The 25,335-nt window shown below is 36.2% G+C and overlaps 3 protein-coding genes and 1 long non-coding RNA gene across 6 annotated transcripts in view; 3 read left to right on the top strand and 1 right to left on the bottom strand.

The window, feature by feature from the left end:
* Positions 1-21,446, top strand: part of LOC126969371 (zinc finger protein 84-like) — a 53,407-nt gene extending 31,961 nt beyond the window's left edge. For all 3 annotated transcript variants that reach the window (XM_050814757.1, XM_050814758.1, XM_050814756.1), the window contains exons 6-11: positions 14,178-14,308; positions 15,284-15,449; positions 16,952-17,091; positions 17,588-17,738; positions 19,999-20,162; positions 21,157-21,446. In XM_050814757.1, coding sequence (XP_050670714.1) covers positions 14,178-14,308; positions 15,284-15,449; positions 16,952-17,091; positions 17,588-17,738; positions 19,999-20,162; positions 21,157-21,285 — 881 coding nt within the window. In that variant the 3' untranslated portion in view covers positions 21,286-21,446. The remainder of the gene's footprint in view (positions 1-14,177; positions 14,309-15,283; positions 15,450-16,951; positions 17,092-17,587; positions 17,739-19,998; positions 20,163-21,156) is intronic.
* Positions 10,330-12,974, top strand: LOC126969376 (uncharacterized). Its single transcript, XM_050814767.1, has 2 exons — positions 10,330-10,737; positions 12,031-12,974. Exons 1-2 carry the CDS (start codon positions 10,442-10,444, stop codon positions 12,917-12,919), a joined length of 1,185 nt encoding a protein of 394 aa, XP_050670724.1. The 5' UTR covers positions 10,330-10,441; the 3' UTR covers positions 12,920-12,974.
* LOC126969383 (uncharacterized) lies at positions 10,725-13,287 on the bottom strand. Its single transcript, XM_050814775.1, has 2 exons — positions 12,980-13,287; positions 10,725-11,571 (listed from the first exon to the last, which is right to left on the bottom strand). The coding sequence occupies exons 1-2, from the start codon at positions 13,161-13,163 to the stop codon at positions 10,829-10,831; spliced, it is 927 nt and encodes a 308-aa protein (XP_050670732.1). The 5' UTR covers positions 13,164-13,287; the 3' UTR covers positions 10,725-10,828.
* A 10-nt stretch (positions 21,447-21,456) lies between the features above and the next one.
* Positions 21,457-24,139, top strand: LOC126969389 (uncharacterized). Its single transcript, XR_007730378.1, has 2 exons — positions 21,457-21,744; positions 21,983-24,139. It is a non-coding gene; the product is annotated as an uncharacterized LOC126969389 (long non-coding RNA).
* The last annotated feature ends 1,196 nt before the right edge of the window (positions 24,140-25,335 follow it).

The following is a 25,335-nucleotide window of genomic DNA, read 5'->3' as shown; positions in this document are numbered from 1 at the left end:
GCGTTATTTACTGATGTAAACTATTTTTTTTTTATGAAAATAAGAGATGAGACGTGCAGGACGCTCAGCTGATGGTGATTGATACCCCCTGCACATTACAATGCAGTGGCTGTTCAGGATTCTTGAAAATCCCAAAAAATTCTGAGCGGCACTACAGCTGTGCTCGTCACCTTGAGAAATAAGATGTTAAGTCTCATTTGCCCAGTAATTTCACTAGCTACGGCGCCCTTTAGACCGAAACACAGCATTTCTGCTTCACGCCAGAAATAGGCACGAAACTAATATGTTATCTTAGATAGTTATACAACTAGATGGCGCCTTTTCCTGTTCGGCATGACACTAAATCTTAACCTCGCGATATATCAGTCACTTTATTTTAGTGTGCGTGCGTTTGCTGAAAATAGAGGCTAACAGTTCGCCGCTATTTTTTTCGATGCGTTTACATTTGTCAAAGTCTATATCTAATCTCATATATATAAAATTCTCGTGTCGGCATATCGGGTAGGTCTGAGAATCGGCCAACATGTATTTTTCAAACCCCTAAAATTGATCTTTTTATTTTTTTGGCATTTTTTTATTTTTATTATGATTCAGCATTGAAAAATACATACAACTTCAAATTTTCGCCCTTCTACGATCTACACCTATTTTTGTATCGCGAAACACTATCTTTCTCCCGCTACTTAAATCAAAAATAAACATTCAAAGTATGAGAAATGAAATATACGTATCGCTCCACAGTGGGAGTCGAATACACGACCCTAGTTGCTTTCACAACAAACCCGTGCAATCTTACCTACTGAGCGTTGATGGCAGGCTGAATCTTTCTACTTGCAGCTTGTGTCTTCTAATATATAAAATTCTCGTGTCACGGTATGCGGGACCGAACTCCTACGAAACGGCTCGACCGATTCTCATGAAATTTTGAGTGCATATTGGGTAGGTCAGAGAATCGGACAACATCTATTTTTCATCCCCCTAAATGTTAAGGGTGGCCCACGCCAAATTTATTTTTTATTTTTTTTGTCATTTTTTTTTAATTTGTTTGATTTCATAATCAAACTGACTCATGTCAGCATTAAAAAATACATACAACTTCAAATTTTCACCCATCTACGATCAACAGTTACTTTTGTATCGCGATTTTAATATCGGCAATACAACGTTTGCTGGGTCAGCTAGTATTTTATAAAAACTCTTTGAAGCAGGTAAACGTTTCTGTGAAAAGAAAGTGGCTTCTTTTGAAAGGGCGCCTTCCATTTTTTATATTAACAACTTGACTTTTGTTGTAACGCGATAAAGTAATGTTACTTTAACTCGTTTTCCGAAAGCTTGTACTTGATTGGTTGAGGTATTGCTTAAATTGATAAAGGAAAAGTATAATTTATCTGTTTAATTGTATAATTCATTAAAAAGAACGCTGGGAGAGTCTCTAGCGCCGCATCTCCTCTCTCAGAGCGCCATTTCTTTTCGATGCGGTAGTAGTATTAGAAAAAGAATTCTAAAGAGATCAATTTTGAGAAAATAAATGCCATTTTATGCCTTTTGATGATGCCCATAACAATGTGCTGTTCAGGATTCTTGATTGAACCCAGAATACATTGTGAGTGGCATCGCAGTTCCGCTCGTCGCTTTGAGACATAAGTTGTTAAGGATATTATTCTAGTAATATCACTAGCTACGGCGCCCTTAAAATTGAAATGTTGCATATTATTTCTCCCACTAGCTTAAGATGATACTATGAACGCAGAATTTGAAATGATTGATTCAACTTCACCCTACTCCGCGGTCGGCTGTTATGCGATATGTGATAGATGGACGTCCACATTTGAGGTGGTCTAATAAAAGCTTCATTTGAAACAATCATAATTGTTTTAGCAGCCTCTTTTCTCAAAGCCTCTTCAAAAACCATGATGTCGTAGTATCTTTTACCAAAGTATGTAAAATTTGAAATTGCCAAAATAGCGCATAGTTGAAACCATTTCTTGGCGGTTTATATAAAGCTTATATTTTTACAAAAAATAATTATATATCTACAGAATTTGAGAAGAAAATTCATTTTTTCATTACATTTCTATTTTTATAGACAATGAAAATATTACCAAAATACCGCTAACTTTTACAGTTGGAGCCATGCTAATCATTCAATTATGTATGCATCAAATTTTATACCAATTATATATAAATATATATTCACCATAACAGCTTTGTCACGGACGAGTAAAAAAAGAAGGACTCTGTGTCCGAAGGACGCAGTGAAGCACCAAAACAAGCCGGTAAATGAGTAAATACATAGCCCCACGCACACACTTACACTAATACAAGCCGATGGGCCGCCATTATGAGATTTGCCATCGTCTTTGACAGATCAGTTTGCGTCGCAATAAAACATTTAAAAATGCCGTCGTGCGTTGTGAAAAAGTGTAAAAACGATACTATAACAGCATTTGTGGCCATATATGATGATATAAGGGAGAAAATATTGTGTAATAACTGATATCCCCCGTCACCGCACACACACTAGCATAAAGTTGCTTCACTTGCTAATATCACGGCGCGGAGTTCTTTTTTTACTCGTGCGTGAGTTTTGTAAAAAAAAATGTAATATGTTTGTAATAAATTAAAAATGCTTCTAATTCTGAATTAAAACTATGGCGATCTTGTATGAGAGATTTAACCTAGCTCCGCTCGATTCGTCTAAGCCGTTGGCTGGGTCCCCAGCCTTAACAGGTTTTTTCGGCATTTATGTGTCTTCTAAGTTCACTACCTTTCAATTACCACAGTATGAACACAGTTAATCATAAATTTCGGTAGCCAATAGCGATTGTTTACGACATGTTGCCTTCATTACTTGACCAATGAGCATTTAGTACCTCGCTCCAGCTCACCTCAGCTGATTGACTGACGGCCGTTCCCAATATTCAGTCTATCTCCGGTTGTGGCCTACTTGAGATAAAAATCATAACTATTATGACTTTTCTGGCGCTCTGAGAGAGAGGAAGCGGCGCAAGAAACTCTCTTTCACAGCACTCCCACATATTAGCCCTGTAAAATAGTATTGCTTTATTATTATTAAATAAATCTTTTAATACACCGTTATTTTAAAATAATAAAAAACTGGTTAAGCAATAATTGAAAATTTGTGAATAAAACATGGTATACAATGGTGTTATAAGACAATAATAAGCTTAAAAGTTCTGCAAATATTTAACTATGTACAACTAATATAAGAATTTCTTGTCAATACATTCCTTATGACTATAGAAATTATAAGTATTAAGTCAATTATACAGCTTAGTGTTAAATAATCTAGAATTAAAATTTTTGATGCTATTCGGTAACTTATCATAAGTTCGAATCTTATATATAAAATTCTCGTGTCCCGGTGTTTGTTACCAAACTCCTCCGAAACGGCTAAACAAATTTGTTTGAAAACTTGTGTGTAGGTACCTATATATAGGGTAGATCTGTGAATCGGTTAACATCTATATTTCATACCCCTAATTGATAAGAGTCACCCACTCTTAAATAATTTGTTTTTTAATTTTTTATGACAAGTTTTTTTATTTTTTTGTTATTATGAATCAGCATTAAAAAATGCATACCACTTCAAATTTTCACCCGTCTACGATCGACACCTATTTTTGTATCGCGATTTTAATATTATTCTATGCCATCAACAGATACGCAATAGAGTTGCAATATGGCAATCGAATATAATGATTATTGTAGTACGGTAAATTTTATGTATACGATATATTTGGTAGGTCTGAGAATGCGTCGTCAACAATTTTTTATACCGCAAAAGTCTTATTTTTATTGTTTTTTTTTTATTACTTTATATGGCAATACAACGTTTGCTGGCTCAGCTAGTCTAATATATAAAATTCTCATATCGCGGTGTTTGTAGTTAAACTCCTTCGAAACGGCTAACTAAATGACCGATTCTCATGAAATTTTGAGTGCTTATTGGGTAGGTCTGAGAATCCGTCAACATCTATTTTTCATCCCCCTAAATGTTAAGCGTGGTCCACGCCAATTTTATTTTTTTATTTTTTGACAATTTTTTTTAAATTTGTTTGATTATGACTGAGCATTATAAATACATACAACTTCACCCATCTACGATCAACAGTTACTTTTGTATCGCGATTTTAATATCGGCAATACAACCTTTGCTGTGTCAGCTAGGTGTTTTATTATAATTGTATTCAAAGTCAGTAAAGTGAAGTGAAAACGAAAAACGCAGAAGTTTAAAGAAATATGTGACGTGTCCCAGCTCTAAATAGCTTTGACCGTCGGATCACATTGCGCGCGGGGCCTTGGGACCGATGGCCGCAAACAGGTATTCCATCCGCCCCCACTTTGGGCTGCCCCCACTTGGTGACCTAGATATCGACCTACTCGTGTATACGCCGCGACCGTTACATTATACATACTGGATTCGCCTTCAAATTTCAACTAGTACAATGTGATATGAAAGCCGTTACGCAAAACACTGGGGCTATAAATTTTTTTACTCTTTTTCGCAATAATTTTTTTTTTTTTTTTTTAATTAAGAGGTTTGAATTAATATTTAATGACTTACGTATAGATTTAATACAGTTTAAAATGATTAAAGTACATCAGATATTACTCAATAATGCATATTATAATATTATTAAAACGTCTAAATAATTTAAAGTAAAAATTTAACATTATTTTTTATGAGAATAAGGGACGAGACGAGCTGGATGTTCAGCTGATGGTAATTGATACGTCCTTCCCATTACAATGCAGTGCCGCTCAGGATTCTTGAAAAGCCCAAAAATTCTGAGTGGCACTACAATTGCGCTCATCACCTTGAGACATAAGATGTTAAGTCGTATTTGCAGTAATTTCACTAGCTACGGTGCCCTTCAGACCTAAACACAGTAATGTTTACTGAAACATTACTGCTTCACGGCAGAAATAGGCGCCGTTGTGGTACCCATAATGTAGCCGTCATCCTGTGCAAAGGAAAAAAAAGCCTGGTAAAATTTGCGCGATTTTGCGAGATTTGCTCGTAATAATGACAATACATTTACACATTCAGTGTCCACCTGCTAGATCAAATCAAATCAAAATGACTTTATTAATCTAGGCCAAAGAAATGACACTTATAATATAATAATATCTGGACGACCGAGCCTTGCTCGGATTTTTAAGAATGTACAAAACTTGAAAAAAAAATACTCTAGAACATCTGGATTCGAACCAGGGTCTTCTGCTTTCCAGATCACCCAATGTCCCATCTGAGCTATTATAGTCTTGTGTATATAATATATATATATATAAAAAACACGGATAAATTACATTTTTTAATATTGAAACCTAGCTAGGTCGAATTCTCGCCCCCGAAACTACCTGTATACTAAATTTTATTAAAATCGTTGGAGCCGTTTCCGAGATTCAGAATATATATATATATATATATATATATACAAGAATTGCTCATTTAAACATTTTATAGATATAGACACACTTTTTACACAAATTATCTTGCCCCAAGTTAAGCACATATAGCCTGTGTTATGGGTTACAAGACAATGATATATTTAATACAATATACTTACTTAAACATACATAAATACATTTAAACATCCATGACTCGGAAACAAACATCCATATTAATCATATAAATGCTTGCACCTACCGGGATTCGAACCCGCACTTATGAATGTGAAGTTTTTTTCTTTTGCGAATCGTGCTAGAGAGATAAATATCTATAACGGAGATAGATAGAAAAGAAACGCGAATCAATAGTAACTGTAACCGATTTTGATTGACAAGTCGTAAGCAGTCAGCCACTTTTGGTATGCGCTCCCTTATTATTTTGAATATTAATTCACTAGCTGCAGACGACTCACACAGCGACACACGATGTACCTCTATTTAATTGGAATATTCAGAATATATATTTGTATTGTAATAATAATAGAACAAAATATTATTTTTATAGGACTACCTTCATTATGGGATGCTTCATCTATTATCGTTTTGCAAAATTAATAATATAGGACTAACTAGCCGTTTATTTCGAATTCGAAAAATAAACCATCTAGGATAAATTTTGCATCGAATGGTGGTAGTTTCATGTCGATACGATCAGTGGTTTAGGCGAGATTGAGCCTCAAACAAAGACCATTTTCAATGTATATATATATACGAGGGGAGGTCAAAAAGTTCGCGGAATGACTGGGAAAAAAGATGAAATGATACATTATGTTATTTTTCCTTTTCAATATATTCCCCCTTAACACGAATACATTTTTGGGATCTGGCATATAACTTATTAATACCGTCGAAAAAATAGGTTTTGTCTTGGGCGTCAAAATACGCCGAAATCGCCGACTTGACTTCATCATCGTCTCTAAATTTTTTTCCACGCAGCTCTTTCTTCATCTTTGGGAATAAATAAAAATCGCTAGGGGCCAGGTCTGGACTGTAGGGTGGATGGCGTAGTTGTTCAAAACCGCATCGATGAATGGCAGCCGTCGCAACATGACTCGTGTGAACGGGCGCGTTGTCGTGCAAAAGGAGTACACCTTTTGTCAGTTTTCCTCTTCTTTTTTCTTTAATAGCTTCTTTTAATCGGTCCAATAGGGAAGCGTAGTACTCTCCCGTTATAGAAACACCACGTTCTTTATAATCGATCAAAAGAATACCTTCAGTATCCCAAAAAATAGTCGCCATGATCTTTCCGGCCGATTGCGACACTTTAAATTTTTTTGGGGGTGGTGTGCCTTTTTTGTGCCACTGCATCGACTCCTGCTTTGACTCAGGCTCATAGTGGTGAACCCAAGTTTCATCACCGGTTACAATTCGGGCCATAATTTCTTCCCTAACTTCTCCACAGCGGTCCAAATACTCGCGGGAACAGTTGACGCGCTCACGTTTTTGCAGCGGCGTGAGCATTCTCGGGACCCACCTTGAACACACTTTACTCATGCCAAGATGTTGATGAAGAATATTTAAAATTGTGGTTTCTGATACTCCAACTGATGCTGCAAGTTGTTTCTTCTTCAACCTTCCGTCTTCCAATACAAGTTTTTCAACTTTTTCAATGATTTCTGGCGTAGTGGCCTCAATGGGCCGTCCAGGTCGAGGATCATCTTCAATTGACTCCCTTCCTTGCTTGAAAAGGCCGTGCCATTTGTAAATCATGGTTTTACCAGGAGCAGAGTCTCCGTAAACAGCTAACATCTCTTGCAAAATAGTTTGAGGCGTTTTTCCTTGTTTGGTGAGGAACTTTACGACGGCGCGATGTTCAATTTTCTCCATAGTGGCTAGTTTGTTCCCGATTTACTTGTTCACTCGTTTGTAACTCGAAAGCTAATGACCCAATTAGGCTAGAAATTGGCATATATAGTAATTATGAGTTACTCAAGTAGCGGCTACCTGGAGGAGCGACCTCACCCCCGCCAACCCCGCCATTCCGCGAACTTTTTGACCGCCCCTCGTATATGTATATAGATATCGCTCAGGTCAGAGTATTCAAATTAATTTTTTTTATTCAAAATAGGATGTGAAATCACTTATTGAAAGTCAAAAAACTACCACCCATTCCAAAATGAATGCCTCAGGCCTGAGAAGAATGGGCGCAACAAACTCAGCAGCCTTTTTTTTTTTCATCAAAAATATGATTTACAATTTTATTAAAGTAAGATTTACAAAGTAACATTGTACAATTAAACTTATTATCTAATAGCCTGAGGGCGGTCGCTCCATTCCCAATCTGTGGTATCATTAAGAAAGTCATGTATGTTATAGTAACCAATAACCACACAAACGTTTTTTAACAATTCTTTTGAATAACGTAATACTTTTGTTCTGAACATTCTCTGGGATCCTGTTGTAAAAGCATATACATCGCCCCACAAAAGACTTGTTAACTGGACTTAGTCGAGTAGTAAGCATTATAAGCTTATGTCTGTTCCTGGTGTTAACATTATGGTTATGACAGTTTCTGGCAAATTCACTTATGTGCCTATGAACATACATTACATTATCAAGAATATATTGAGAAGCAACAGTCAAGATGTTAATTTCTTTGAATTTTGCTCTCAATGATTCCTTAGGACCTAGGTTATAAATAGCGCGAATAGCCCTCTTCTGCAGCACAAATATTATATTAATATCGGCAGCGCTGCCCCACAGGAATATACCATAGGACATAATACAATGAAAGTAACTAAAGCATTAGTATAAGTAGTGAAAATTATTACTGACAAACACTTTAATGTGAATTACGTACAGAACTATTGGGCCAATCGAAATTCTACATCTGCCTCTCAACGAGCCCATTTCTAGACTGCAACAGATTATCGCGGTGGTTTGGGAAATTATTTTTTCCTCTTTCACATATATATCACGAATTTTCTAGGCAAAATTAATTCCAGTTGCGTCATTTCACTCTAAATAAAAGCAATGGAAACATTCTGTAACGAAATATGTACGAGAAACATTCCGCAAAAGCTCGCCGAGACCCAACCCTCCCACATATCCCCTTCCCTAAAATAATTTAATCCCAAAACTCTAGTTGACCCCGAGCAACCCTCCACGCCCCCCCTCCACTACCTCTCCTTGCCCGTAGGGATCCGTCCCAAAATAGGGGAAAGCTAAGCCGGCTCCACTTCTACTCGTGAAATTGGTCTTGAATATATCTTTTAATATTGAAGTACTCCTGTGTACCTGACCAGATTATGTACCAGGGATATTTTTTTTAATTTGTAAAAGGCATAAAAGGCATTTATTTTCTCAAAATTGATTCCTTTAGAATTCTTTTTGATGTCATTTCTAATTATTACTAGATACTACTACCGCTTCGGAAACAAATGGCGCTCTGAGAGAGAAGAGGCGGCGCAAGAAACTCTCCCAGCATTCTTTTTTTGCGCTCTTTTCAATAAAAATATACAATATTGTACAGTCATTTCTATCGCTATAAAATAATCACAATCTAGTCCCAGGCTGTCCGATCATTTAGATATTCAGCAGTGGAGTAATAGGATTTACGACAGAGCCATTTTTTATAAAACATTTAAATTTATTTATAGATAATGCCTGAACAATGGCTGGGACTTTATTATAGAAGTGTATACATTTACCCTTAAAGCTATTATGTAAACGATCTCGCAGTATTTATATGAAGCGCCTGTAGTTGGTGTGCCACTGAGTTTTTTTTTCTTTAAGACTATGTAAAATGGGCAATTTTTTGTACATTCAAACAGCGGAAAGATGCTCAAACTCGTCTTCCGATGTATCTGAAGTCTACACTAATCACGGGCAGTTCTTCGTAGAGTTGTTTGTCCTATGTCCTGCCGCTGTATTCTATTCATCAACTGAACGTAAAAGGTTCAAAGAGTTAAATTTCTTATACTTTTGGCGGAAATCGACCAGATTGATTTAAAAAAAAAATATCATTCTGTAGTAAAAATTAAAGCAAATAGAAAAAATCTATAAATTGCTGTTCATACCTCACTTTTACCCAACTAATAGGTTGCTCAAAATGATCTTACTGCATTTGATACCACGACAGGCTTAGAAATTTTAATATTCCAAATTTAAATGAAAAATAAGTTAAAGGTGTGTTGAGGAATTATAAGGTCTCAGATTGATTCATCTTCATCAGCAGGAAGCCGTCCACTGCTGGACAAAGACCTCCCCCAATGATCTCCAGGAAGATCGGTCTTGCGCTGCCCTCATCCAACGTATTCCAGCGATCTTGACCGAATCATCGATCCATCTTGTGTTCAATTTTTGAGGATTTTTCTACCACTTACTATTGAATGAAATTCTTGCGCGGTGTTTCCATGTAGATACGAACATGGGTACCTGGGTACAAGAAAGCCTAACACACAATGAGCACAGCGCTCCTGTGATTCTTCTGGAATTTCAATAGAGATCTGTGGTGACTCTTTCTATAGTTTCTTATTTATTACGCCCTGCCCATTACAATACAGTGCCGCTCAGGATTCTTGATAAACCCAAAAATTTTAAGCAGCACTACAATTGCGCTCGTCACCTTGAAGTGCACCCTTCAGACCGAAACATAATAATGCTTACACATTACTGCTTCACAGCAGAAAAGCCGTTGTGGTACTCATAATCTAGCCGGCATCATGTACAAAGGTGCCTGCCACTAATAGTTTATCGTCCTATTCCGTGTATGGAAAGAACTTAGTTATATTTTACTTTAGCCTTTGTATCCTCCAGTAATAAGATATGTGGATAATAACACTTAGACATTTATACGTCTGGATAGAATATGGCAGCTGAGAAAACGTCGAAAAAACTTTACTTTAGAACTAAACTCTAAAGCTAAGTTCATATGGCCGCGCGGCACCGCGCGCCGACGCGCGATGTGAGAGTTCACATGACAGGGTATATACGAGCGCCAGTCTGGCATTAACATTGATATACAATGGACGTGGAGGAGGCAATTTGCTTGTGGATTTTATATAGAAGACTGAGACGTCGCAGAAGACGACAAAGGCGATACTGGGTGCATCCAATATTAAGTGACAGACTTTCTTCAAGCCTGTTTGTCACCTTATACCCTAAGTTGAGGTTACATGAAGAAATTTTTTTTAATTATTTCCGTATGTCAGTTGCAACCTTTGATTTTTTATACGATTTCATTGAAAATGATTTAAAATCCAGTGAAAATGCTGTAAGATATTGCATATCACCAAAAGAAAAACTCATTGTAACATTGCGGTAAGTTAACTGTTTATTAATCATAATCACAGTAAAAATTATAAAAAATAAGAAATTATGAGCGAGGCTTCTTGGCAAATTAACTTTTAGTTTAATTGAACAGATCTAATTCTTGAGAATCTTCGTATGACGGGTCACAAGTAACATCACCCGGGGGTGATGTTGCTTGCGATGAACTTGTGGGAGGTGAAGTGTATGAACTAGTTGTATAGCCATATTGTGTTGATTCTCTATCAGAGTACTGCATTGGGTTGCTATATTGAGAACTTTGAAATGAAGCATGATAGTTTCTGGGTGGTCGTTGTGAGCTATATGAAGTAGACGGGTAGTTAAAATCTTCAAGTGGCTGTGCTCGTGTAGCTTGGTATCGTTCTAATAAATTATAAATTTCAATTTTCAGTTTTAAACGCCGGTTTTCAGGAACTTTTTTTATTTCCCTAACCAATGAAAGACAAAATAATTTATCTTCATCGTCATCTTTCTTTTCTGCTGCATTATTATTTCGAGTATTTATGCTTTGTTGTAAAAGATTTGCAAAATGTTCATCGGCAGGGTGAAGTTTGAATTTTTTCCGGGGCACATTTTCTGTTGAAGCTTGAACGCCGCTGCTGTTAACTGCACTATCCAAATCAGGATTCTCTGTAACTTCCGCAACATCAAGGCTGTTGTCAGTTTTTCGTTTCTGGACAACTTGTTTAAGAAATGACAATCTTTGGAAATACGAAAATGAAGATGGTGTTGATGCTGAGGAACCAGACTTCAAATGTTTTGTTTTCTTAAGTTCTTTTACATAGGCATCTCGTAAATTTTTCCATTTTTTTTGCAAAATCGATCCTAGAAAGTAAATAATTAATTATTAGTTTTCATTGCAAAACTATTGAAAAATGTTGTACGATACGGGTGCATAAAGAGTCCTTATGACCTACTCGTACTTTATGCAAATTGTACTTTGTGCACTTTAGGCTCACGTGCCACACTGTAAACACTCGCTATGAATGTGTTTTCTTTGTAGCACTTATTCAGTAAAGATTTCCTTAAAAGAAATAGACATAGACATAGAATTAGGAATAGGAATAGGAGTAAGTAGGGGTAGGAATAGGTATGGGAATAGGAATTTGACGAGGAATAGGAGTAGGAATAGAAATGGAATATTTATCGTGGCACGTGAGCATATGCACTTTATGCTCGCGTGCCACACTGTAAACACTCGCTATGCTTGTGTTTTCACTGTAGCACTTATTCGGTAAAGATCTACTTTATGCACGTGTATCTTAAATAACTATTATGTTACAGGTACCTAGCAACTGGTTCTTCATTTGCAGAGTTACAATATGGTTATAAAATTGGCAAGTCTACGATATCGGGTATAATTAAGCAAGTGTGCCAAGTTTTTTGGAGAAATTTAAAAACTTTGGTCATGAGTCCACCAACAAAAGAAATCTGGACACAAATATCTATACAATTTGAAAATAAAGCATATTTTCCAAATTGTGTTGGAGCGTTGGACGGCAAACACGTTCGTTTAATACAGCCACCAGAATCAGGATCAATGTATTACAATTATAAACACTTTTTCTCATTAGTTTTAATGGCTTTATGTGATGCTAACTATTGCTTCATATGGATAGACGTTGGAGCTTACGGAAAAGACAGTGATTCGGGTGTTTTCAAGGAAACGTCATTATTCAAAAAACTCTCAGAAAATTCGTTGAACTTACCAGAGCCTAGATCTATCACAAATAATGAGAGCGATGCATTTAAACTACCATACGTAATTGTAGCTGACGAGGCTTTCGCTATGACTAAAAATTTGATGAGACCCTATGGTGGTAAAATGTTGTCAAAAGAAAAAAAAATATTTAACTACCGCCTTTCTTTAGCACGAAGGTATGTCGAATGTACATTTGGCATAATGTGTAACAAGTGGCGTATCTTACACCGGCCAATAGACGTGAAGATAGATTTTGCTGTTGATATCGTCAAAGCTATTTGTGTTTTACATAACTTGGTAAGGATGAGAGATGGTATAAATCAGGATGATATGATCAATCCAGCGCCATTACCTAATGTGAATCCAACTAACAGTGGACGAGCAATCCATGAAGTAGATAATATTCGAACTAAATTCACAAATTATTTTGTTACTGAAGGTAAATTAGATTGGCAAGATAAAATGGTGTAATAGGTGATGATTTTATAAAACTTATTTTAAATAAATAAAACTAATTAAAAAACAACTTACCCAAATTTTTCTTTTTTTCTTCGGAATCATCATTTTTGCAAAAAATTAAAACTAGTTCTTCCCAAGACCTTCTTTTTAATATTTTATTTGAATAATCCTTAGAGTTAAGATTCCAAATCGCATCTCTTTTTTCGATTTCGTCGATAAGCAAATCGATAGGCACAATGTCATCTTCGGTACTCATTGCATCGATCTATGTGTCTTTCCGTCTCAAGGCGCGCGGATCAACTGAACAGGTCGATACAGGTTTGAAATACTTGGGCCGCGCGGCAGCGCGCGGTTCTAGATCTTGCGCGCGGGTCAGAGCGCGCCGCGCGTTGGTGTGCGGTACCGCGCGGTAATGTAGACGATAATTATCGTTTATATTGATCTTGTGCCGCGCGGTTCGTAGTTCCGCGCGGTACCGCGCGGCCATATGAACTTAGCCTAATTCAATTCACGCACACTAACACAAAATGTCATACAAATCGCGAGTGGAAGACGTAGTTTGTCACGCACACTAAACTAAAAAAAAAATAAATAAGAAATATACATTGACTGCAATGATTATCCAAACACACATACTACACACAACCTTACATACACGCACACACACTCCTGTAACCTTATTTTGTAAAGATTATTTTCTAAGTAGCTTATTATAGTAATTGTTAATATTTTGTTATCTTTTTCTGGCTTATTTAAATCATAAAATGTTACTTCTTTTGTTTAATACCTATATACTGTAATCAGTTTTGGCCTTATTTTTCTAATTTATAATTTAATTATATTGTATATAAATTGTGACACTGTAGATTATATGAAAATAAATAAATAAATATTCCAGGCCTGATTTTATCTGTTGTCTAACAGTAAGAGACTCTATCTAGACGTTTACACTATCTAAGGTTCTTACTATTCATACACTCGTGAATCATGCAGTTGAATTAAGATATGAGTGTCAGGTTTCGATTAACTTTTGATGGTTAAAAACTGAATTAAAAAATATCACTTCGTTTTTCGTTCGCAATTTTTTTTAAAGAAAATAAGGTACCCAAGAGACGAGCAGGACGTTGAGCTGATGCTAATTCGTACGCCCTGCCCATTACAATGCTCAGAATTCTTGAAAAACCCAAAAATTCTTAGCGGCACTACAATTGCGCACGTCACATTGTAATTTCACTAGCTACTTTTAATCGGAATATCAAATTTCTTTCAGAATTTCACACGGAAGACCAGATGCTGGTCCACGTCAACCTGGTGCACCTGAAGCTTCACGAGATGGGACCACAGCAAGGCCTCAACCAGCTGAGAAGTCTACTTGGGGACCAGATCGACGTTGAAGTTCTGGTGAGAGTTACATATTTCTACCAGTGGGAGGCTCCTTTGAATAGGATGCCGGCTAGATTATAGGTACCATAACGACGCCTATTTGTAAGCATTATTGTGTTTCGGTCTGAAGGGCGCCGTAGCTAGTGAAATTACTGGGCAAATGAGACTTAACATCTAATGTCTCAAGGTGACGAACGCAGTTGTATTGCCGCTCAGATTTTTTGGGATTTTCAAGAATCCTGAGCGGCACTGCATTGTAAATGGCAGGGCGTATCAATTACCATCTGCTGAACGTCCTGCTCGTCTCGTTCCACCATACATTATTTTGTTATTTCTCAAAGGGTTGAGACAGCGTTTTCGTTGAGAGCTTCCAGATGACTCATTTTTTTTTTCCAACACCTCCCCACAAATATCGTTAAACAATTTGTTATGTTTTTAAGGTGATAACACTCACTTCTGGAATTAATTAAACAAATGAAATCTGTTAACAAAATTTATGAACGAGGCGGGATTCGAACCCGCGACCGCTCGGGCTCCGTCCGAGCGCTCTTCCACTGAGCCAACTGTTGGAGTGACGTATGGTTCATAAATCTTTTTATGTCTTGTTCAACTCTCCAGTTGTAGCTTCTATCTACAGGGTCTATTTTACAGTTGATACCTGCTCATCCCCAATATTTGCATATAAGGGAATTGACTTGAGATGTCGCTTTTAATTGATTATTTTTAAAGTGATAACCCTCACTTCTGAGATTAGTTACACAAATTAAATTTGTAAACAAAACTTGTAAATTTATACAAAAATGGATACAAACATTTTGACAAATTATAATATACTAAAACATTCCTCGAGGACCACAACTCTATCCATTGGTGATAACAGCATGACAATCGATGCAGTAGTTTTTGAATTTATCTCGAACAGACAGACAGATAGACAGACGAGTCGGAGGACTTTGTTTTAATAATATGTAGTGACGGCATAAATGTTTTTAGAACGACAGGTCAAGTTTGACGATGACACGCGAGTCGAAGAAAAGCGAGAGGACGCACGAGTGCCACATCTGCCACCGCAAGTTCAAACGGAAACAGCACCTGAAGGTCCACGCCAACGTCCACCTGAAGAAGAAGCCCACTGTCTTCTGCAGCTCCTGCAATGAAGGTATGGAGTATCAATTTTTCATTATTTTTAATTAAAATTACATTCATTGTTCTGTATGCCTAATATAAATTTAAAGTTCAGTCCCAAAAATAGAAACATAGAGGCACTTTTAATGTATTAAATTCCTCTGAATGGCTCACTAGGAAACCCTGTGCAGAGCCAACCAGTGATTACTGTCTGCTATTTAATTTATTTATCTATGTAATGTTAATAATGAGTGAAATAGAACTACAACTGACGACTAAAACAATATTTATCTGACTTTAAAGTATACCTATCTGATAATAAGGGGCCGTTCATAAAAATCGTCACACTAAAATCAGCTTTTTTTGACCCCCTCCCCCCCAATTGTCACGCCGTGTCATTTTTGTCATGTGCTCATGTCAAAAAATAATAAACGGCGAACGTCACGTTGCCGTATACCCCCCGTCCCCCCTTGTCACATCTCGTCTCACTCAGCTTAGGTTAGGTTACATTTTAGCGGTCATCGAATGAGAGCTGTAGATGGTAATGTAGTAGTTGTAGTTAATTAACAAAGCTAATCTATTGTTACTGTAACTGGATTTTGATTGACAAGTCGTAAACAGTCAGCAATGCTTGGCATTAGCTCTTTAGTATTTTGAATATTGAACCACTAGCTTACGCACACATTGACAAATCGAATTGGTCACGCATTATTGGGCCGGCATGACTTCCTATACGCCAGTATACTGTGAGTCTATTCATGCCGAGTTAGAGTCACTTATATTGTAACTTTCTCTCTTTCACGTGAAAAAATTCGATCTGTCGTATGTGCGCATACGAGCGCACGTGTGTGTGTGTGTGTGTGTGTGTGTGTGTGTGCGTGTGTGTGTGTGCGCACGTTGTTGTGTTTGCTAGAGTTAGTGTGCGTGCGTGTGTGTGTATTAATGTGTATCGTGTGTGAGTATGTGAATTTAAGTTGTGTAGCATTCTATTTTTTTTTCTTATGATATATTGTTATGATATCAGTAACTTTTAATATTTATTTATTAATTAATACGGATTTACTCGCGTCTTATCGGTGTGGGTACCGACTAGTTTCGAACAATTCGGAGGTCCTTCGTCAGGGTGAGTGTGGCAACACCGATAAAACGTGAGTAAGGTCGTATTATTAAATAAGTTAATAATGACTCATGAAAGTTTTAATCTATGTTTAAGCTGAGGCGAATAACGCGTGCGACGCGTTTTAGAGTAATTCGCTGGCTCGCTTAGCCTCTCAAACTGACGCGACTTCCTGCGTGTCAGTTTTGGTTTTTCAGTGGAGAAACATTATACATTGTGAGATCAAACAATCCCACCGGGCTTCCCGCTCTTGTTTCGCTTCAACTTGAGCGACTACTCGCGTCAATTTGAACACGTCCATACAAGTTAGCGGACATAATCGGCGCGAGTGACTTGCGTCCTGCGTCCAGCGCGTTATTCGCCTCAGTTTGAACAGAGCTTTAATAATTTAAGTTTAAATATATGTGTACTTATCGTAGGTTTTGTATCGCGCGAGCAATACGAGAGTCACTCGTGCCAAGTGGAGATGATACTGGGCGATCGTGATTTCGGGCCGCACCACGAGTCGCCGACCTCTGATGATATCAAGAAGGAGAACTTCCCTGAGGATTTGCTGGAGGTGGGTGACGTAGACTTTTTATGAATGAGTGACAACACGAGCAGATGCCGTGGACTTGATAGTGACTAGCTTAAGGTACCGGAATGTCGTACAACCCTGATCACGCCGTACTGCGCCCGCAACCATATGTCTTACTGTTCGAATATTCCTTTCAATCCGGAATATATCACTGGTGAGTTCTGTCACCGCTGATAAAGTAGGTACTGACCCAAACAAAATAAAAAAAATTATTAAAATAAAAACGTTATTCGTAAATTACCAAAAAATCTCCATTGGCTGCAATACAGTACTTTAAACGTTGAGGCCAGTTATCAATAGAAGCACGCACTCTTTCCATGGGAAAATTGTTCATTCCCAATCTTACCAGTACGTACAGTAGTGACCAGTACGTCTCTTATAGGCTTAAGACATCCTTTAAAATAAGTATGTAGGTTCTAGAGGCTACTCGGGAGGGGTCTACCACTTAAATTTGATTTGATTGAATGTGTGTGTGCAGGTAGTGATGGAGGAAGCATGCCTCCCGAGCCCGCAGCGTGTGTTCGTGTGCAAGTTCTGCTCGAAGCCGTTCCGCCGCAAGGACCACTACAAGATACACCTGCACATCCACACCGGGCTCAAGTCGTTCTTCTGTCCAAATTGCGGGAAAGGTACGTTCCTTTTAATAACTTAGTTAGAGTTATGGGCTCCTTCAGAGGTCTTCTTACTGCGGTTCCCAATATTTATTTATTTTTACTCTTAATAGTGATTTTAATTATTATAACACTAGAAATAAGGGATTGCTTGTAACTAATTCTAGTAGGCTTCATAAGATACATAATAGCTTTAAGGGTAAATGTATACACTTCTATAATAAAGTCCCAGCCACTGTTCAGGCATTATCTATAAATAAATCTAAATGTTTTATTAAAAAAATGGCTCTGTCGTAAATCCTATAACCCCACTGCTGAATATCTAAATGATCGGACAGCCTGGGACTAGATTGTGATTATTTTATAGCGATAAAAATGACTGTACAATATTGTATATTTTTATTGAAAAGAGCGCAAAAAAAGAATGCTGGGAGAGTTTCTTGCGCCGCTTCTTCTCTGTCAGAGCTCCATTTGTTTCCGAAGCGGTAGTAGTATCAAGTAGTTATAAGAAATGACATCAAAAAGAATTCTAAAGGAATCCATTTTGAGAAAATAAATGCCTTTTATGCCTTTTAATATACTATGTACAGATAGAGATTAATTACTACCTTCTACTGTCAGTAATTAGCTGTCAATAATCTGAAGCTGTCCCAATATACCTGATAAGTCATTCTTATCGCCTTATACTGAGACGCGTGAATTGAAATTTCCATAGAAACTTCTATCGCTGGTAAGCTATACGTCCTCCCTTTGAAAGACAGTGTGTACGGATAAGGTGAGTTACCGTCGATAACTTTATTGGGACAGAATAGTCAACGATAGTTACGATTTTTATCTCAAGTAGGCCACAACCGGAGATAGACTGAATAATGGGAACGGCCGTTATTCAATTTTGCAATAAAATACCTCACAGTATACTAGGACTCACTGAGCATAAATTCAAGAAATACATGGTGGATTTTTGAGAAGGACTGGGTGGTCAATTCGGAAACAACGAGACTTAGAGGAAAGTCGTGAAAGGAGTCATGCCCTCGAGTAATTATAAGAAACTAATAACTGCATATTTCGTTTTTTTTTTAATTTCTTGAACTTTTGACGGAAATCGACCCGATTGAATTTTCAAAAAAAAAATACAGCCTGTATTAGCCACGGTGAGGCAGACTACGTTCGCCCGCTTACGTCTTAATCGATATCTTAACAAATTACAGTTATTTTATATTTATAATAATATTTAGATTTTATAACAAAGTTATCAAATTGTTTTCTCTAAAAGTGAATTTGTAAAATTCTTATGAGAAATAAATTCTTTAACCGTTATTATTAAACCAATGGACCCTGTTGCTGATAAGGATGAAACTTTGGAAAGATATGCATTAAGAAATACCAAATTTTTTGTTTTATTATTTTTATACGGAAGAAACTGTATATCTCAACTCAAGGAGAGAGCGCTAATCTTGATATTATATTGTTTCAAGTCTCTAGTTACCAACGATTCTTATACCAATATTAAATCAATACCCTTAAAATCCAAGCGACAAGAACATCTCTATCTGAAAGATACAGCAAGATAGTAAAGGGAATCTATTGACACTGTTACCGATTTTCATCAACAAGTCGTAAACAGTAGGCCACACTGGGAGTTTTGAACACTATTTAACTGTGGTTTAATTTACTTGTGGGAGGGAGGCTCCTTTGCACTGGATGCCGTCTAGATTATGGGTACCATAACGGAGCCTATTTCTGCCGTGAAGCAGTAATGTGTAAGCATTATTATGTTTCGTTCTGAAGGGTGCCGTAGCTAGTGAAATTACTGGGCAAATGAGATTTAACATCTTACGTCTCAAGGTGAAGAGCGCAATTATTGTAGTGCCGCTCAGAATTTTTCTGTTTTCAAGAATCCTGAGCGGGGCACTACATTGTAATGAGCAGGGCGTATCAATTAACCATCAATCTGAACGTCCTGCTCGTGTCGTCCCTTATCTTCATAAAATAAAAGCATTTACCACCGTTGCAGAAAAGTTGAGTTTTTATGAGTATATTATGACAGTAAGGGTCATATAAAAAAAAAATTATATTACATAATACTACGATAAGAAACATCTTGCGTATTGTCACTCTTAAAATTACTTATATTAAACGAGCTAAAAACTTTTTTTTTAACCACGTACCGGATTATTTTATTTATTAACAAAATAATACAATAACCATTCAACATTGCCACGGTCATTTCTTCATCTAGAACTCAATCTCAATCTTACGCTGTAAACCGTCTCCGCAGGTTTCTATCGCAAGGATCACCTTCACAAACACATGTTGGTGCACGCCAAGAGTCGTCTGAAGAACCAGAAGGAGAGAGAGATACGGCCCAAGAAGCAGATCCCTGGCCTGCTGCCGATACAGGCGATGCATAAGAAGGAGATTAAACCCGAGATAACCATACATGTGAGTCATAATACTGTTTTTTTGATATTATCTCCACCAACTGGATGTGTGGCGTTCGCTCGTTTGTCCTATTATTATCATCATAATAGGCTATTTGAAAACAGTATGATTGACTCCCTATGAAAAAAACAATTAAATATAGTTCATAGTGATCATGTTTATATTATGTTATACCATCTGGATGTGTGGCGGTCCTCCACAGTGCGGTTTTCAAGGAGCTTTCTTCCACGTACTACAAAGCTGTGGAATGAGCTTCCTTATGCGGTGTTTCCGCGACGATACGACCTTCAAAAAAAGCGCATACTCCTTCCTTAAAGGCCGGCAACGCTCCTGTGATTCTCTGGTGTTGCAAGAGATTGTGGGCGGCGGTGATCACTTAACACTAGGTGACCCGTACGCTCGTTTGTCCTCCTATTCCATAAAAAAAAAGTGAAACTAACTGGTTTGATCAATGGAAAATATTTTAATCAATTTTTATTCTTAAACAAATTAAATTTGTAACCAAAATTTGTGACGATGCGACACTCAAACCCGCGACCTCTCGGATTTCGTCCGAGCGCTCTCACCAACTGAGCCAACCGTTCGAGTAAAGCACGGTTCCTAAATCTTGGTATGTCTTGTTCAATTCTCGCTTTACTTACGTTCACTTTGAAAACATAACAAATTGTTTAGATTTGAAAGAGCGATATCTCAAGTCAATTTCCTAATATGCAAATATTGGGGTTGAGCAGGTTATCAACTGTAAAGTAGATGCTATAGATGAAGCCACAACCTGAGAGTTGACAAGGCATACCAAAATCGAAAAACCTCAAAGCAATTTTATCCACGAAGTGAGGCACATCACTTAAAAAAAAATAACAAATTGTTTCATTTTTAAATAGGTTAAATTACTGTCTTTGATTTTTCTGATGTTCCAAGAGAGTGTGCTCATTTGTGCTCCTTTCATAAATTACTCAATAGAAATTAATATAGTATTTTTTTTTCGAATTTTTAGGCGCCGAGTAATACTAAGCTGCGAGTCCCCCTCCAGATTAAGGTTCCGTATCAGATGGTTATGTCACTGGACAACGGGGAGCAGAGAGCGGTCACCGTGGACCCCAGCGACGAGATGATATTGCCCTAGGGCGACCGCCTTACTTTTGTGCTGACCTTACTTACGTACTAAAGCTACCGATGTATTAAAAAAGTGACTGACGAAAGTACAGTTGGCGTAATACGTCAGTATGTATTTGGGTTACTTGCATACTAAACTTACCGATGTATTCTGGTTACATACGAACTAACATAACTGATATTACTGACGCACTAGAGTACACGTGTCTTTATACGTGAGTATGTATTGAGGTTACTTACGAACTAAAGTAACCGATGTATTCTGGTTACATACGAACTAAAGTAACTGATATATTGATATTACTGACGTACTAAAGTACACTTGTCTTTATACGTGAGTAAGTATTAAGGTTACTTACGAACTACAGTAACCGATGTATTCTGGTTACATACGAACTAATATAACTGATATATTGATATTACTGACGCACTAGAGTACACTTGTCTTTATACGTGAGTAAGTATTAAGGTTACTTACGAACTACAGTAACCGATGTATTCTGGTTACATACGAACTAATATACCTGATATATTGATATTACTGACGCACTAGAGTACACTTGTCTTTATACGTGAGTATGTATTGAGGTTACTTACGAACTAAAGTAACCGATGTATTCTGGTTACATACGAACTAAAGTAACTGATATATTGATATTACTGACGTACTAGAGTACACTTGTCTTTAAACGTGAGTATGTATTAAGTTTACTTACGTACTAAAGTTACCGATGTATTCTGGATACATACGAACTAATATATTGATATTACTGACGAACTAAAGTACAGTTATCTATATATTATACGTCAGTATGTATTAAGTTTAGTTATGTACTAAAGTAACCGATGTATTCTCGTAACATACGAACTAAGGTAAGAGATATATTTTAGTAACTTACGTATTATTATTTGTTATATTATGATTTATTTTTGGTTTCGCAATTAATCTTTTTGGTTATGTGTATTTAGATAGCTAGAGATCTGTTTATCATTTGCAGTTTGTCTATAAAACATTTTTTTAAATATTCAATTATATTGAAGTGGGTACACATCATACTTTGAATGTATATTGTCATAATCTTCACTTCTAAGATCAGATGAAATTGACGTGAAGATTATTACAGAAACTCAGAAGACTCTGTTTTCAAGACAAGTGTGGTTAATTTTATGGCAATTTAATAATGTTATTATCTATCATGTTGTAAAATATTATAAAAATTCAATATTTTTCTCTCTTCTCACTTTTCACAGTAGTATTTTCTACAGCGCATATCTTAGTGTTACGAAAGTTATAAGAATGAGGTAATTCAAAAAAAAAACAATTAAAGATACTCCATGTAAATATACAATATAAAATATACTTGGAATCTTTATAGAATAGTAGGTTTTAGGATATTAATAATGTTAACTGTGTATGAAATGCAACGAAGTGTTTTTTTTATATTACTCATATTTTTCAAGTAATTGGCTTTAATCTGAATTTATTCTACGAAATTATTAATTTTTAAATTTGTTTAGTTAGTTTTTGTATTTTAATAATCATTGTTTAAGATGCGCGTAAATGTATCGCAAATAACGTATGACTTGAATAATAATTTATATTTACGTATATAGTTTATCAAATAAAGTCAGCAAATGCTTTGATGCGAAATTTGGAAAAAAATTGCTATTAATGATTTTGAGCACATCTTGCTATCCGAAAGGATCGCGTGAGTAGTTATAAAATACAGAGTAGTATTGCCGATATTTCGTTCTCGCTCGCACATGTGTGTATGATTGATAAAAAAAGTTTTTTGACATATTTACTTGGATCACTTCGTATTATTTGACCTTATTACTAATGTAAATATTAATTATAATGTATGTTTTTATATTAACAGTTAATGACGCCATTAATACGGACGTATGAGTGAAGATGCAGAGTTTATAAAGTATTGTATGATATCGTTCACAAGTGTTCTTGAATCTATAGTCGTTAAGAAGTTACCAATTGATTATTTTATTTAACACACACTGAATCTGTCTATATTGAGACTTAGGAACAATTATTAATTAAACGCCTACTTATTATGAACAATATAATATGAATATTTTAATTTATTTATGTTTATCACGGCACTGACAATAACACTACTCTTTCGCTGACGAGGCGAACTTGGTGGCTTCTTTGCAGAGAAAAAAACAGTGGTCATGCACGAAACCGATTTGTATACGTGTCGGAAGGTAGCACATGATACATCTAAAATACTTAATATATATACATCTATTAAGTATATATACTTTCGTCGTACACCGGTGTGAAACGTGACAATTTACGAAAGTCAATTTTTGTATAAGTACTTTATATTGTCTCAAGGTATAATAATAATATTTAGGCATATGATGGCCGGCCTGTTGCCCTGGATTTTGTATAAAAAAAACTAGTTAATATGTAAAAATTACTACAAATATTATGATTATGTACTTTCTTTTACAGTTGTGTTAAAACAACACTGTCGACCATTTTGTTCATGATTGTATAACTTACACTTACTTATAATCATACTAAGTCTCAACTGGCGAGTTTTTTTTTTATAATAGTTTGCCCGACTTTTCTATATCAAAGATGTCTTCGGTGACTAAGAAGATTGTAGTCTTCTGTGCTGATTGCAGCGCCCTCTAGAAAGTAAAGTTGAAAGCATTGCATTAGTTATTTACAAACGTTTTATAATATTGGTTTGAATCTGGGTGCCATGACAAAAGTACCAAAAATAGTTTGTTATAGCAAAGTTCCTTGACGACGCGTGACCTTGTGATGTTAATTGTAAGTATATAGAAATACAAATATTGTAACGTCAAGTACAAATAAAATGTTTTTCATCTTATTATTGTATTTTATTACCCCAGTAGGATCACCGCCATCTATCTTCATATGGAAGGTATCAATTAAATTTAGCATTTGTGGCGTTGGCTAAGCGACGTTGCTCTGAGCACGTCAAGGTACTCATGTTGTTTGTAAGACAAAATTAGTTTATCTTAAATATTCAGCGAAATATTGAATGTCCTGGAAATGGCGTATTTCTTAGATATTGCATAATTTATAACGACAGCTGTTCTGTTCTATTCTATTCTTCCTAATGTGGCTTCCTTGCGGCTTGTGGGTTCCTAATGTCACATTAAAGTAGACCACCAAGCTTAGATTATATGTTTTCTATTTTTAATGGTAGTGGTCGGTGCTAAAGATTGAAACAATTTTAATTTTCTTATTTTATAGCTGAAACAAATATAAATTATAAAGGACATACAGAAATATGATTACTTAAGTCATTAAAATATATACTTACTGATAATTTGTTAAAACTTAGGCTAATTCCTTTTAATATATTTACACAATGTATTTATAAAAGGAGTAAAAACTAGGGAGATGAGACATTTAAAGGAAGTTTGGGCGGGGAACTTCGGGGGGTATAAATATTGTTTAAAGAAGGTTGCATTAAAAGGCAATTGAAGAACATGTGATCCACATTTCCCTCATCTAGACCACATTTACAGAGGGAATCGTCACTTATTCTTATTTTTGCTAAATAACCTGGAGTAGATGCATCACTGTTTGGCAACATTTGGCCGTGTGGCACGTCGTCAATAGAACGAACCGCACTATCACGGTCGGTTTTTATATTACTTCCCTTCTATTGAATTTGAAAATGTTTTGACTAATAACATAGGTAAGTATATATAAATCCAGTGTCCTGATTTGACTGTTTGTTTCCGGTGAACAGTTAAACTAGTGCACGGATTTTAATGGGGATTACTGGAGTGCAGTTTAGTCCAACTTGAGAGATAGGATAATTTTTATGAGGGAATCTATTGACGCACGCTTTGACAGTTCTGCTGTGAAACAATTTCATTGTAACAACAGGGAACATATTTTACGAAATAATTCTTGATGTTATGAAATATTATTGACAAAAACAGAACAACGTCTGTCGGGTCAGCTAGTATTCTTAATATAAAACAACTTGTTTTGTAACTAATATATTTATTATAGTAGAATATACAAACTGTATTAACATATATATAC

This window comes from Leptidea sinapis, chromosome 18, assembly GCF_905404315.1.
Source record: "Leptidea sinapis chromosome 18, ilLepSina1.1, whole genome shotgun sequence".
Taxonomy (NCBI): Eukaryota; Metazoa; Arthropoda; class Insecta; order Lepidoptera; family Pieridae; genus Leptidea; species Leptidea sinapis.
This window is presented reverse-complemented; position numbering and strand designations above follow the sequence as displayed.

Bases quoted from the DNA above. Each gene is read 5' to 3' on its own strand.
- LOC126969376 (XM_050814767.1), top strand. From the start codon at position 10,442: ATGGACGTGGAGGAGGCAATTTGCTTGTGGATTTTATATAGAAGACTG. The intron at 10,738-12,030 runs GTAAGTTAACTG...ATTATGTTACAG, and splicing joins AAACTCATTGTAACATTGCG to GTACCTAGCAACTGGTTCTT.
- LOC126969383 (XM_050814775.1), bottom strand. From the start codon at position 13,163: ATGAGTACCGAAGATGACATTGTGCCTATCGATTTGCTTATCGACGAA. The intron at 11,572-12,979 runs GTAAGTTGTTTT...TTTACTTTCTAG, and splicing joins AGAAAAAAAGAAAAATTTGG to GATCGATTTTGCAAAAAAAA.